General features: G+C 45.3%; 1 protein-coding gene across 1 annotated transcript in view; it reads left to right on the forward strand.

Annotated features, from left to right (window-relative positions):
* Dyrk4 (dual specificity tyrosine phosphorylation regulated kinase 4) overlaps nt 1-15,288 on the forward strand; it is a 40,993-nt gene that overhangs the window by 13,217 nt on the left and 12,488 nt on the right. Inside the window, exons 4-10 of the mRNA XM_037204130.1 lie at nt 3,063-3,143; nt 3,851-3,967; nt 5,208-5,346; nt 7,272-7,435; nt 10,132-10,268; nt 10,568-10,708; nt 12,297-12,435. Coding sequence (XP_037060025.1) covers nt 3,063-3,143; nt 3,851-3,967; nt 5,208-5,346; nt 7,272-7,435; nt 10,132-10,268; nt 10,568-10,708; nt 12,297-12,435 — 918 coding nt within the window. The remainder of the gene's footprint in view (nt 1-3,062; nt 3,144-3,850; nt 3,968-5,207; nt 5,347-7,271; nt 7,436-10,131; nt 10,269-10,567; nt 10,709-12,296; nt 12,436-15,288) is intronic.

The following is a 15,288-nucleotide window of genomic DNA, read 5'->3' on the forward strand; positions in this document are numbered from 1 at the left end:
ACCGTGGCCCTTGTAAACAGCGCAGAGCTTTTCATCTGAGGTGGGGGAATGGTGTGCATGTTCATTTGGGACCTGGTGTGATGTGAACAAAAGCCAGAGGAGAAGACAGAATGTCACTGGGTGGCACTGAGGATTTCATCCTCGTATGGTTCTGGGGAGTCCATTCTTCTATATCCCGCCTTCATTCTCCCAAAGAGGTCATGTGATCATGTCGGTGTGATTCACACGGGAATGAACACCTGTCTATTTAGGCTTTCCAGGACTGGGTTTCCTAACATGGACCACTTGTTTAGCACCCCCAGCCCCTACACTACATTCAGAAGAGATGCATTTGTTAGGAACAAAGCAGTGAGGGACCAAAGGACAATGCCAGAAAGTATGCCACCTAAAAAGAAAATTTTGTTTTGCATTGTGGATGTGGGAAAGCACAGTCGATTCCTCTTGTCCCTTGAGGATGCTATTGTAGAATGAGGTGCGATGGGATCTCATGCCTCTTGAAAAAAGTGGTCTGCAAGTCCATCATCTGGTACAACACACCACTTTCTGAGGCTCTCTGCCCCTGCCCGTGTGTGTGTGTGTGTGTGTGTGTGTGTGTGTGTGTGTGTGTGTGCGCGCGTGCGCACGCGCGCGCGCTAATCTATGTATATGCACCGATACCGAAGGATTTCTGTGTAGTCATCTGTAGGTATATTAAGTTAAATGCGAGTTCTTCTGTATATAGTCCTAATCAATTATGACATGATGGTGATGGAACCTCGCTGATAATGTAAATCTTCACCTCAACAAATGAGAAATCTGCCATCTTCCTTCCAGACACTGCATTCAGCTCCAGTGCACATGTCTGGCAGAATCTGATGTTGTCTCCCAGAAGTTCTGTTTTGTTTTATTCTTTTCTCAGGTTAAGCATTATGATACTTTAGGTTTTGTGGCCACATCATCTTGTTCACCGTCCATCAGGTCTGTGTTCATAGCTTTTCCTGTTTCAGGGAAAATGAGCAAGATCACCCCATGCTCTTCACAGCTAGAGACAATGAACTCCAGTCGGCAGTCTCAGTGTGTGTAAGGCACAGGTCTCAGCAGGTTACATGTATACTTTATTCCTCACACTAGCCCTCTGAGGGTTTCATGGATAACATCCCCATATTATACAATGAACGACTGATAACTGCCCAAGCTCAGTGATTAGTGGAGTTGTTGAATTAAAAACTGTCACCAGGCATGCACCATCCTGCATTAGAAGAAGAAGGAGGAGGAGGAGGAGGAGGACAAAGAAGAAGAAGAAGAAGAAGAAGGAGGAGGAGGAGGAGGAGGAGGAGGAGGAGGAGGACGAGGACGAAGAAGAAGAAGAAGAAGAAGAAGAAGAAGAAGAAGAAGAAGAAGAAGAAGAAGAAGAAGAAGAAGAAGAAGAAAAGTGGCGGCGGGGGGTTTTGGGGGTGATTTCTAAATCTTCATGCTTCTGAGCATTATTTTACTCCATATCACTGCTAAAGGGGTCCCTCTGAAGTACCACTCTGCACATATGGTATAAACTACCAGTGCTTCATAGTTGCCCACAGGATAAAGGCCAAGTTTCTTTGCTTTGCTTCTGGTGCATTCCAAAATCAGCCCCAGGCTACAAGCATGGGCAGTGGAGAGCCCTAGTGCATGCCAGACACTACCACTTTATGTCATAGTATACTCTCTCTCAGCCCCCATGTCTTCCAACCCTCCCTGCTCCTCAGGCTCGTAGCTCTCACACTGGCATCTCTGTTGGTGAAGGCATTCATTGCCCCCACCCTTTGTCTGATAGAGTTACATATTATTAATATAATTCTCGTTAATCTGCCAGTCTCTCCATTGCATTCCCAAGACTAGCTTGTTGATCTGATGGTCATTTATGAGGTTTAACCCCCATAAACACACTTAATAACATTCTTTGGGTTTTAAAATTAATTTGCAGCATTTCTCCAGACACTAGGGTCCATTTGACGGACAGGAAAATTCTGAATTTAGCACACACTGGCAAATTAACGAAGGTGGTCTGAAACCATAGCTATTGTCCTTGTACATCCCTTTCCTTCAGTCCTCTTCCAAAGTCTAGGAGATCACAGCTGACTACTGAAATAGTCCCCATCTGTACAGCTCTGAGGAGGGCTTAGCTAGAGGGTCATAAATTCAGGCATTGTACCCAACTGCAAATTTTACAGAGGTAGTCTGTCTCTACTATATTTTTTACTTAAATTTTAATCATATCCCTAATAATAACAAGCACAAAATTCAGGCCCACTGTTCTGCTAATAGCTTCCCAAGTGGATCATGGAATGAAAGGCATAGCCACTGGACCACTGTTTATCTGTGTGCAGCACACAGTGAGGCCGTTTACCTCCGTGATGGCTTTCTTGACCTTGGTACACACTGTTTGAGGAGTTGATTTTTCTCTCTCCACCCCATTCTAGATGTGAATTCTCTTCTAATCAGATCATGGGCATTAAGGCTGGCCATCTAGATTCTGGAAGGTTCCACTGAGGTGCCTTCAACATATTGATGGTAAAGACAGTTCTGAGTTATAAGCATTTTATCATCTAATGAGCAAGAACAACTTGGATTTTATTCCTTTCCATGTCTAAGGATTCTGATAATGTTTTGTTGGTGAAAAGGTTATACTGACTACTTTGTTTTTGAGATAAGAATTTGCTTTATAGTCAGGCTGTCCTAGAACTCACAATCCTCCCATCTCAGGTATTCCACTGCTGGAACTACAGGCAGATGTCACCCCACTTGGCTTTACATTGCTTCCATTCTTTTTTTTTTTTAAGTGTGGCAATTATAGGAATTAGTCAGTTGATGCTTAACACTTCTGGAAAGAGCGTTTGTTTGGATAACAATTCATACATGCATTCACTGAATAACAATTCATTCATGCATTCATTGAGTACTTCTTTTAGCTTCTCTTGACTTTTCCTAACTTTAAAGTTAGGAGAGTTGACTTCAAGGGCACTTTATCATAATGGAAAAAAAAATGCACAGGTGGCTTGGGATGAAAGCAGGCAAGCTCTATTTCAATTCTCTCCCGCCTGACCCAGGTTGAGAGTAAGCCTTTGGTTCAAGTCCAGAAGCCATCCTCCAAGATCAAGAAGCTAAGAATGACCCGGTGTTCACATAAGGTAGGAAGTGATGGCCAGTGCCATTTCTCTAGAAGAGGGTGAAGGCAAGTGGATGGTTGGGACACAGTTTACCAGGCCATTTTGTTTAACAATGACCACACTCTAAATAAGGCTGTGTGTTGATAGGTGAATTCCCATTCAATCCATAGACCAATCAACATAGGATAATAGGGATCAAATTATAATGTACCTGTAGAGAAGATTAGGGTTTGTGTTGTACATATAGCAGGAAGAACTTCTCCACATTTGGATGCATTCTCATAGCATTGTATGAAAGTCAGACAAACACTTACTTTGATAGACACATTAAGAAACTTACTATTTCTTAACTGAAAATAAATCCTGGTTGGAGATAGGTCTTTTAGGTCCCTGATATTGCAATAGTGATAATAAGGCCAGTACCTTTGGAACACTCTACATATATTTCCCCATAAAAGTCTTATGAGGTAGGTCCCATTTTGTCACCATGGTAACAAATGAGGCTTAGAAATCAATATGACCTACTGGAGGCTTACAGTTCATAAGTGGTAGAGGGAGGATTCAACCCATAGCCCAACTGATTGATTACTCTGCTCTCTGGGATCTGCTTTTTCTTATGAACCTGAGTTAGGTGTCACATTATTGTGGAGTTAAGGATAGAAGAGATAACCCAGAGTACACTTCCTTTCCTGGGATGTTTGTAACATATTCCCTTTCTCCTTTTGTAGAGTACAAACACCAACATCACTGCACTCCCTTTTGTAGACACAAAGGGGAAGAAGAACACAATTAACTTCCCACACATTGGCAACAAAGTCCAATCAAAGCCATCCACACTGTATCAGGTAGGTAACACGATGGTCATGCCCTAAGCAGATTTGAAGCCTGAGTTCAATGCAGGTCTGGAGAGGTCTGGGTTTTAGACTTCTCACTTGATAGGAGTAAAAACTTGAACAAACGTGCCTTGACTTTCTTTTACCTATAAAATGGTCTCTCTGTGGCATCATGAGCATTCATCAAGGAAAAGAAAATGAAGTCCCCGCTGTATAAATGGCAGAGCTATTCAAAAGATTGTCTTCTAGTGTCCTCTACTTAAAAAAAAATGTAATTATGTGTAATGTCTGTGGGTATGTGCGTATGAATGTAGGTGCTCATGGAATCCAGAAGAGCATGTCAGAGCCCCTGGAGCTGGGGTCACAGGCAGTTGTGAGTCACCTGGTGTGGGTGCTGGCAATGAGACTTGGGTCCTTTGCCAGAGCACTATGCGCTCTGAACCCCATCCCCCATCTGTCCTCTACATTTCCTGGGATGACCCAGTGAGACACTGTGAGCTAGGAACAAGTGGACCAGAGGCTAGTCTCATCTCCAGTGAAGGCCCTGTAATCCACTAAGTCACTTAGCTTATTTGGAATTGGCCTATATTAGTTACTTTTCTCACTGTTGTGACCAAATGCCCGAAAGGAAGCAACTTGGCGGAGGAGGGGTTTACGTTTGGCTCAAAGTTTAAGCCAATGAAGTTCTTCATGGCAGGGAAGGCCATGGGCAGAAGGGGCTCAAGGAAGCTACTCACATTGTGTCTGTGGGCAGAAGCAGAGATGAATGCTGGTTATCAGCTTGATTTCTCTTCCTATTCAGTCTCAGGCAACCCCCAACTCTCCTTTAATGGTACTGGTGCTTCCCACATTCAAGGTGGGTCTTCATTCTTCATTTCAGGAAACCTCTTGCAAACAAATCAAGAGATGTGTTTCCATAGTGACTGTAAATCCAGTCAAGTTAATGCAAAGTAACCACCTCATGGCCTCCTCAAGAGAAACAGTAAACATTGTTGAGTCTCTCTCTACAGAGACATGCCACTGGGTTGCCAACTGCACAATGTAATACAGTGAATCTTCCAGGGAATCTCACGAGAGTCGGCTACTCTTTCTAGAAGGGCCAAGAGACCCACAATCTCTTAACTCATAACTGTTTTCTCCAGGGAGTGGTAGGACATGATCCGGGCTGGAGGTAGGTCTACTGGGTCAACTGGATGACCTGTGACCTCCAAGAGAATCTAGTCTTTTATTACAAACTTGTTTCCCTGGACAGGAAAATCATATTCACAATCAAGTGCTCTCCTCTGAGGTCAAGACTTCTGAAATACCTTACAACTTTAACCCTAAAGCCCAAGACACCAAGCCACATCCAGAACTACCAAAGAAACACAAGGTCCCTCTTACAGCAGCAGGTATGCCTTTCAGGGAGGAGCAAGGTAGAGTGGTGGAGGAGTGGAATGGTGAGGGAATAGAGTGGTGGGGGGAAGCATGGTTATAGATGTCTAAAAGGTTGAGAGCTGAGACAAATTGAGCTGAGCTACGGTGATCCAAGCTTCCACGTACTGGAGTTATCAATTAAGGCAAAGAACCAAAATGAACAAAATTAATCCTGGGACCTCTCACTGTGGCTGGCTAAGCAGGAGGCTAAGAGGGAGCAAGCACCAGCTCTCTGTGGTCCATTGCTCACCATAGAACTGACAAGGTCAAGGTCAGCTGTGTCAGTGGAGACAGAGGAAGGGCACTGTCTCACTATGCTGCTGTATGGACTCAAGGGGGTTAGAATTAAGGTTGACAAGCGCTGAACGGTCACAGTCAGGTGTTTTGAAGCTTCCTCTTCCTCTTGATAGGGCCATCTACACAGGGAAGCCTGAGGAAAACCTCAGTCAGGGCCAGGTAGAGGGTTCCAAATGGCAGCACATGTGGGGTGCGGGGAGAGAGTACGCCTGGGTTCAACATGGAGGTACATAAGAATGCTGCCTGCCAGGGAAGTTTGATCCTGGGGTGTAGCTCTAGCAGGAGACCACCATGTGTGTGAAGTGCTTTGAGTCAGAAGGGAAGCTGCCCTGTGATGCCTACCAGGGCATTGTGCATTGGGCATGGTGGAGCCTGAAAGACCAGAAGCCAGACTCCTCCCTGGCTTCAGAGACTCGTGGCTTCCTTCTTAAGGCTCAAAGCAAGAGAACCCAAGTCTTCCAAGTGTCTTCCATGTGCCAGCGTTTCCCAGTCTGCAGCAGTTCCACCACAGAGCTGAGCTGAAATTGGCTGTCCTCCTTCAGCCATCCCAGGAATGACCCCAAAGTAGACAGCTTCTGTTGTGAACTAGCTCTGCCTTTACAGGGTGTGATAGCTGCTTTCTTGCTGACTCAAGCCTTGGTTCTGCCTCTGGGTGGAGAACAACCTCTTTTAGTCTCTAGGTGACTGCCTGGTCACACGTAGGAAGACAGAGACCATGTGCTTCATTGTCTACCCCCCAGTAGTTCCTTCTGTCATTCTTCAGTTAGCAAAACAACTGGCGCCCCTCCCAAACCCTCTGTCCTGAGAAACCCCCATATATTAAAGTTGATATCACTGGGGCTGGAGAGATTGCTCTGGCTGCTCTTCCAGAGGACCCAGGTTTGATTCCCAGCATATCCACCAACATGGCAATTTACAACCATCTTTTACTCCAGTTCCAGGAGATCTGATGCTCTCTTCTGGCCTCTACAGGTACCAGGCACACATTTGGTACACAGACATATATGCAAGCAAAATACACATAAAAATTTGAAAAATTATTAAAGTTGACTATTACCCAGAGTATTCCACCCCTGCCCTAATACACACACACACACACACACACACACACACACACACACACACACACACACACACACCTGCTGTGATCTGATCATGTAGTACAGATATTCTTCCCTGTGTCCTGAGGTGCTCCCTGGGCTGGCTCAGCACAGATCTGAGTGGGAAAACTTGCCAGGACAGAAACTATATTAAAGTTGTACTTACACTACCAGTCTGGCTCCAGTAACCATCACCACTTTCAAATCCTCTCTTTGAGTAGTATATGATTCCACATGAACTTGGGCAAATGACACCTTAATACTGTTGTTGCCACAGAATTTTCTCCTGAAGCTTTTCCCCCATGCTGCGGCACACCATGGTCTTGGGTTGCTAAATTCTCCTTGACATTTATCCCTGGTGCATTTCCATGGGGTGACAGGTTCTCTGTGTGGTCCTTGGGAAGCCAGTTTGCTGGGAAAATGCACCCTGAACTAGAAAGAATCTGTGTCTAGGGCAGATCTCTATGTGACTCAACTGAGTTGACAATGTTTTTCACACACAGAGGCCCTGAAGTTTTTTAAGAATCAGCTGTCCCCTTATGAGCAAAGTGAAATCCTGGGCTACTCAGAGCTGTGGTACCTGGGCCTTGAAGCCCAGAAGCTAAAGGTGATGCCGGAGAAGTTCAGCAAGACAAGCTTTGATGACGACCACGGCTCCTACCTGAAGGTGCGGGGCTGGGAGGACTTCTCTGGGACTTGGGTTGGGGTGGGGAATATTGTATCTGGAGGAAAACAGAGGGGGTATTTTACAGTACTTTATACTGGTGTACTAGGGGGTAGGTTTCCCAAAGGATTCTAGTGGGTCCTAAAAGAAATGCTATACTAAAAACAAAACAGGAAAATATGTGATTTATCCTACAAAACTCTCTGTTGTCAGAATACCAATGTTTTCTGTGAATGCTGGGGCAATAGACGTGTATGCTGGGTGAACTACCACGGGCTCCTCTGAGTAACCCTGGACCCATTAAGAAAGGAGTAAGAGACGTCACCTTTGTGTTCCCTTTTCCATTCTCTTCCATACAAATCCCACTTGTGGACTCTTTTTCTATTTTATAGTGAGAGTCATTTTCCCACCAGGAAGGAAAAAAAGCTTTTGTTATTGTGGTCTCTGATGCACAGTACTGAATTTCCTTTTGTTTTCAAATTTTGATCGCAACAGCTCCTCTTCCACCTCTCTTATTGTTCCTCTGGGGTCCTGGGGCAATGCCTTCTCCCAGCCTGAAGTGATCCCCGCTTTTGGTAATGTGTGAAGGTGATGCTTCACCCACCAGACTGCGGTTGTCCAGAGTCTCCTCTTTGGGCATCTCATTGTAACTTGGTTTTAGACGACAGTCTTTGATGGTGTCTTAGAGGCAGTAGGTTTTCTTAATGGCATATAAGCCCTGTTTCTCAACCTACTGTGCACACAGATCAACTAGGGATCTTGTTAAAGAACAGATTCTTATCTGACAAGATGTGATGGATAAGGGACTTCACGTTTATAAGAAGCATTTAGGTGATACCCAAGGTACCAGCCAGACCACACTTAGAGAATCAGGTATGTCATTTCTACTATACACACTACATGAGAGGCCAGGTTCTCAACAAATTTAAGTCAAGGATCCTTTGGAAATCTGATAAAAGCTATAGTCCTCACAGCTGGGGGTGGTGGTGGTGGCGGCGGCGGCGGCGGGCGGCGGCGGCGGCGGCGGCGGCGGCGGCGGCGCACGCCTTTAATCCCAGCACTTGGGAGGTAGAGGCAGGTGGATCTCTGTGAGTTTGAGGCCAGCTTTGTCTACAGAGCAAGTTCCAGGACAGGCTCCAAAGCTACACAAAGAAAACCTATCTTGAAAGAAAAAAAAAGAAGAAAGAAAGAAAAAAACAAACAAACCATGGTCCCTCTTCCCTCTCCTACCCCCTCTCAAAGCAATCTGTGCATACACAAAGTTTCAGGAGATTAATGGATCATTGTTACAAATCATCAATATAAGTTTTTCCCTGACATTATCACCCATTTCTTCCTGGATCTTTCCATCTCCCTATGAGGGCATTAGTCTGGACCTTAAGGGAATGCACTGGACCTCAGAAAAATAGTAGAGAGCTTTCTTTTTAATGTTGTGGTTGGGGTGGGGTGGGGTAGGTGTGTTTGTGAATGCGTGTTCTCTATGAGCTCCTATTATCATCTTTATTCCATTTTACACACAAACATATCATGCACACAAACAAATACCCAAATAAGCTCCCCTCTACAATTTTACATTTACCCTGCCAACATCTGTTACCTATATAGCCATTTATTGCTCCCCTATCACAAGCCTGGGCATCTTTTTGACTCTGTAAATATAAAGAGAGTAATCTATCACACGTGAGTATACTGTGGTTATTCAGGTAATTACAGTTAATGTCAAAGTGGATATGTAAGCAAGCATGATACAAGCAAACCAGTGCCATGAAGATTTAAAGAATGCTAGGAAGACACATCTGTACTCTTACATGAGCATGTCTGCAGATTCTGTCCCGTTTCATCATGAGTCTTTACCAGATGAGCCCTTTTCCGTGTCCATGAAATTGTACATGCTTAAACTCATGGTGTTGATTCCTTCTGTACGAACAGAACCACTACATACATGTTCACAAGCATATCACAAAATCTGCACAAATACTCATCCTTTGTTCTCCCAGACTCATGAGTTTGGCACTATTAATCTGAGACTGACACAGCCAGAGGGCCTCAGACACCATCGCATTCCGAATCCCGTGCCTGACTTTAGAAATCAGAACACTGTAGCTCAGGGTGAACAAGGGGATGTCTGAAGCCATTCTGCCCGAGTCTTCCACCAATAACTTTGTGTGGCTTTGACTGAACGCCTGCTTCCTGCTTTCTGAGTAAGAACTGGACGATAATTTTCTTCGAAGATGTTTTTATTCTTAGCCAAGAAAGGCCCAAGTTCCTTACTGCTTTATCAGGCTAGAATTAAATCTAGATAAATGGAGGAGGCGATGCCTGGCCAAGAAATGGCAAAGCAGACACCTAGCTTTCTCTTATGGACTGAGGGCAAAGCAAGGGTCAGAGTGGAGCTAATCTTTTTCTACCACAGGCCCTAATCCTACAGAAACACCAGTTCCCCCAAAGAGCATCCCGTGCTCTATTAGACACTATCAGACATGGGTTAAGTCTTGTGGGACATTTCCTGGTACCATATGTGTGGTCTGGGGTCCAAACAACCTAATCATTTATGAGGAGATAAGTTGAGAGCAGGAGTACAGAGCCATTTCCTCCCCAATAGTGAGCCAGAATCTGGGTGGTAGGATCCAGGGGCCCTGGAGTGAGGTGAATCCGAGAGTCCATGGTTCTGTCCCTCACTGTTGGCCTGACTTCTGCAGGTCCTGCATGACCACATTGCCTACCGATATGAGGTTCTGGACATGATTGGGAAAGGGTCCTTCGGACAGGTGGTCAAATGCTTGGATCACAAAAACAATGAGTTGGTGGCCTTGAAAATTATCAGGAATAAAAAGAGGTATGGTTTGACAGGTGACATGTAGACACTGGACCGTGTGACTCTGGCTGCTTCCAAGAGCCAATTCCTTTCTCCATTGCTCTTCTCATCTCTCTCTTTGGCTTTTGTTGTTTCTCTCTCTCCCTGTCTGATACCACAAAGGGGCAAGAAGAAGCAAAAATGGAGTTTTGGATGCATTCTGACATCTTAGACATTCCTGGGGTCGTTGGGCGGGAATGAGGACTGTCTGCAACACTGTGACATGATGCTTGTTTTCCGTTCTCATTGCCCACCACCCTGATCACTCCCAATTACCCCAGATTTCATCATCAGGCTCTGGTGGAGCTGAAGATCCTGGAAGCCCTCCGAAGGAAGGACAAAGACAACAGCCACAATGTGGTCCACATGAAGGACTTCTTCTACTTCCGGAATCACCTCTGTATCACCTTTGAACTCCTGGGGTCAGATGCTTTTTCTTTGTTCCATTACAAATGGTTGCGTAACTGACAGAAGAGAAACTGGGGTCAGAATACTAGAATCTGGATGTGGTACTTAATGTCTAGAGTGGGCCTAATAGCCACTCAGATAGAAAGGAGGTTGGGATGGAAAACTGACATCTCACTCCCTGCCTCCGTTAAGGCTTTCACCTGCTTGTATCCATACTTATGCTGGGCTTCCGGGATGCTCAGTATTGCAGTAGTGACATATCACAGCCCTTGCTCTCAAGATCAAAACTGAAACGTGCTGAAAAGGACATCACTTTGCTTTCATGTCCTCCTGTCCTGGCTTCCCAGTCCTGTGGTGCAGCAATTAGAACACAGAACCACAGGCAACTGGCTACTTAGAGTGGGCAGATGACTTTGAACTAGAGTAAAGGCAAGAACAGAATTTAAAAAAAAAAAAAAGAAAACAGGACCCTGAGTTATGCTGGTTGGCAGCAAATGACTGAGTATGGATCTGAAAAGACATGCTTGTGGGAAGGGGGCATGCTTATTTGATTATCTTTATCTCAGTGAACACTGCTGCATTTCAAGTCAAAGCAGAAACCCAGAATGCATTTCTCAAAGGAGAATGTTGAAAGGGAGCTCTCAGTAGCCAGATGTTCCTGGGTCATTGATTTAGTAGCTTGATGCTTCCATGACACTGTCATGGGACCTGCTCCACTTCAAGGAGAGAGTGGACATTCTGTTACCCTTCTCTGGTGACTGCAAAATGTAATCTACTTTCCAGTATGCACAAGTGAATTATCTCCCCTGTGGTCAAATAGACAGGATAAAGTACCCCTCTTAGCCATTTAACACCATGCCCAGGTAGGATGTATTTAAGAGCTATGAGAAACCCAGCTACGCTGGGGAGTTGCTCAGGGTCAAAGGTTGGGGTGTCTAGATCCAGCTCTTCTGTCTGGATTGTGCCTCCAAGACTGAACGGCTTTCTACACACTGCCACAGACCCTGTCGGAAATGAAAGAGGGGAAGGGAGTGGCCTGGTGTTGATACACATGCCCTTTCCTTCCTGCCCTCATCTTGAAGTCTGCACAGAAGAAAAAAGCCACCAGCTCACAAACGTGTGCTTCTTTTAAAGTACTTGGCATGCATTTCCAAGACTTGCAAGTCAGCAGCTTTCACACAATACAGCATGGGTTTATGGAATGTTGCAGACTTCCACTACTGTGGAAAACTGAGGATCGTATGGGAAGAGGCAGCTTTTACACAGTTAAGGGGCCAAGTAGCCATACTTCAGTAGAGTGGGGCCTCCCTGGTTTATGGGAGCTTCCGTTGGCCCATTCTCATACCCTGCACATGTCACGATGCTGAAGTACTTGGCGAGTCCTATAGGCTGGGTGGGGCAAGTGTGGCTGCTTTGTCGAGGGCTCCCTGGGTCTTACCCAAGAGCTGGAGGACCTCTGGCTGTGTCGCCTTGCCTCCTGGTTTATGATCTGTTTGATATTAGAGAGAACCGTGTGACACAGGGTATACATGTGCGTGCGTCCAAGCTGAGCAGGATGTTTTGACAGCCATCTACATCACTTTCCCTCTCTCTTTTTCTCAGAATCAACTTGTATGAGTTGATGAAGAACAATAGTTTTCAAGGCTTCAGCCTGTCCATAGTTCGGCGCTTCACCCTTTCTGTTTTGAAGTGCTTACAAATGCTTTATGTGGAGAAAATCATCCACTGTGATCTCAAGCCGGTGAGTACAAAGTGTCCAGCAGGTGGGGCTGGCTGCCATCACTGGCTCCAGGGTGGAAGCTAGGCAGTGTTCATGTGCAGGTGGGGATGCAGTGAGGACTACGGCATAAATGCTGGGGAGAGAAGGGGTGATAGATTGAGGTGTCTAGGAACAGGAACTCCTTAGGGCGTTCCTACAGAAGTGGGGGCATGTTTGATGTCTTGAGCATCAAGGTGTACTAGAAGTAGTCCCAAGAGTACTCTTTTGGTACTTCTGATTACCAGTTAGTGTTCTTGTCAGTTAGGTATGGTGGGAGATCAGGAGTTCAAGATCATCCACAGTTTATTAGCGAGTTCAAGACCAGCCTAAGATACCTGACACCCTGCCTTAGACTCCTTTTCCCAAATATTTATTACTGTATAATGAATGAGGGAACTGGAGATTACTCTATAACATGCCTCCACAAACAAAGCCAGTAAAATCTTATTGGAGAAACTCATGCATAGCCACATTGGAAAGGCCTATCACGACATGTAAAGGTGGGTACATCCCTACTGATATCATACTTTGCATATTCAAAACTGGTGGACACCTGGGCATGGCACACATGTAGGCAGATGGTCTCCATTCAATTCTCATCCTTACTGGCATTGTGTACATAGCTCTATAGCTGTACTGGTCACTTTATTTAGTAAAGTGGGGGTTTGGTGGGGGTTGGTTTTTGTTTTTGTTTTTGAGCCAGGGTTTCATATAACTCAGGCTGTTCTCAGGCACCACAACTAGCTGAGGCTGACCTTGAACTCTTGATCCTCTTGCTTATGTCCTCAGGACCTAACATGGAACCTGGTACCAGAAACAGAGGGCAACAGATGATTGTGACTTGGGTAATGGCTGTCAATTCAGAGCAGTGGCTTGGGACAAGCTAGAAAGAACTGGTTCATGAACCAGACTGACTCACAGAGAGGCAACTGTTTCTCTCTCACTCTCTCTCTGTTTTTTCAAGGCAAGATTTCTCTGTGTAACAGCACTAGCTGTCCTGAAACTAGCTCTGTAGACCAGGGTGGCCTTGAACTCAGAGATCCTCCTGCCTCTGCTTCTCAAGTGCTGGGATTAAAGGTGTGCGTCACCACCACCCGGCTTAGGGGCAACTATTCTTAACTTGTTCTTACTCTCTTCTCTTCATCCCTAAAAGTGGTTAATTTATTTTTGAAAACTGTCAGTCCTGGGGCTAAATTTTTGTGATTAAAAATTTCCAAGGTAGATGCTGTCATAGCTGGTTGGGGCCTCATAAAGATGGAAATATATTGATTTATTCATCACTGCCCCGTTCCAAATCATCAGCTTTCCAGCTCCAAAGGGTCCAATAATACCTATGGTCTTTAGATTTAGAGGGCTGGATTCCACCAAGGAAATCTGCAAGATTTTTCACCAGCCCGACTATCGGGTAACAGATTTCTTTGAGACATGAGTCGAGTGTACTCAGTAAATGTGTCCCTTTGGAAAATGAAACACAACCAGGAGGATGTTTTGTGAATGTGTATTAAATTAAAAGGCAGGGGCTCATTCTGGTGTCTTTAGTGTTTACAGGGCATGAGTTCTGAGCACCCATAGCATTCCCCCTTCTAAGAGAACTTTCTCTCGGTGGGAATGGAGAGGGGAGGGTGTGTCTGTCGGTCTTCCATTGCGGTGACAAAATACCGATGGAATCAGCTTCTAAGGAGTGGGTAAAGTCTGTTTTGGCTGAAGGCTTCGGTCCTTGGTTGGCTGGAGCATCACTTTTGGAACCGTGGCAGAGCAGAACATCAGGACAGAGGGAAGCTATTCCTTTCGTGGTGGCCAGGAAGAAAGGGAGTAGGGGAAGGGCTGCCTCTCAGTATGGCCTTCACTGCCAGGCCCCAGGGAGCTGACCTCCTCCCACTAGACCCCACCTCCTGAAGTTCCCACCATCTCCCCACGGTGCTGCAGGCCAGCAACTAAGCTTGCAGCACCCAGGCTGGTGGGTATATATAAGATCCAAGGCGCAGCCTAGGGCTAGCCCCCATCTTGTGAAGGAGCCTCTCCATTGAGCTGGAGACACACAAGTTCTTGCTCTTTTAAGGCTCTTGCTGCCCTGCCTATCTTCCCTGGGTTAACAGGTATTCTTCTGAGGTGCCAGAGACTTCAGATTTGCTCTGCTATGTCCTATGTGTCATTAGCTCAGTAAGCAATCCTCTGACAGGGAGACCTTTGAGACATGGGACATCTTTCTTCCAGCCCTAGCCAGCACAGGTTCACACTGAGACAAAGGGTTGGGGATTTAGCTCAGTGGTAGAACGCTTGCCTAGCAAGCGCAAGGCCCTGGGTTCTATCCTCAGCTCAAAAAAAAAAAAAAAACAAAAAACAAAAAACAAAAAAACACCACAAACTCAAATTGAGACAAGAGGCCAGAGCTCTACCTTGATCCATAACTTGACTTAACACCTGGCCCCCAAAATTCAGTGTGAGAGCCATACAACCCCATCAAATCATTCTATCTATCTATCTATCTATTATCTATTTACCTATCCATTTATTGGTTCTATACTATCATAGCAGAGTGTTAGCGATAACATTTCTTATAAACATTGCATATATTCAGCCAATGGCATTTGTGAGGTCTTATGTAAGCCAAGCAAACAACCAGGTACCAAAAAGCATGTAAATAAACTGGTAATTGTCAGAAGTTTTTGCACAGCCAGTGAGGGAAGAGACAAACTATACACAAATGAAGGAATGCAAAGCAGTGAATACTGGTCCAGATCAGATACTGACCACAAGTCAATGCAAAATCCTAGGATGGAAGAACAATGGGCCGTGGAGAAGAAGTGGGAAGAGGACCTTTGAGGTGGTTGTCTT

The sequence above is a fragment of the Peromyscus leucopus genome, chromosome 3, assembly GCF_004664715.2.
Source record: "Peromyscus leucopus breed LL Stock chromosome 3, UCI_PerLeu_2.1, whole genome shotgun sequence".
Lineage (NCBI taxonomy): Eukaryota > Metazoa > Chordata > Mammalia > Rodentia > Cricetidae > Peromyscus > Peromyscus leucopus.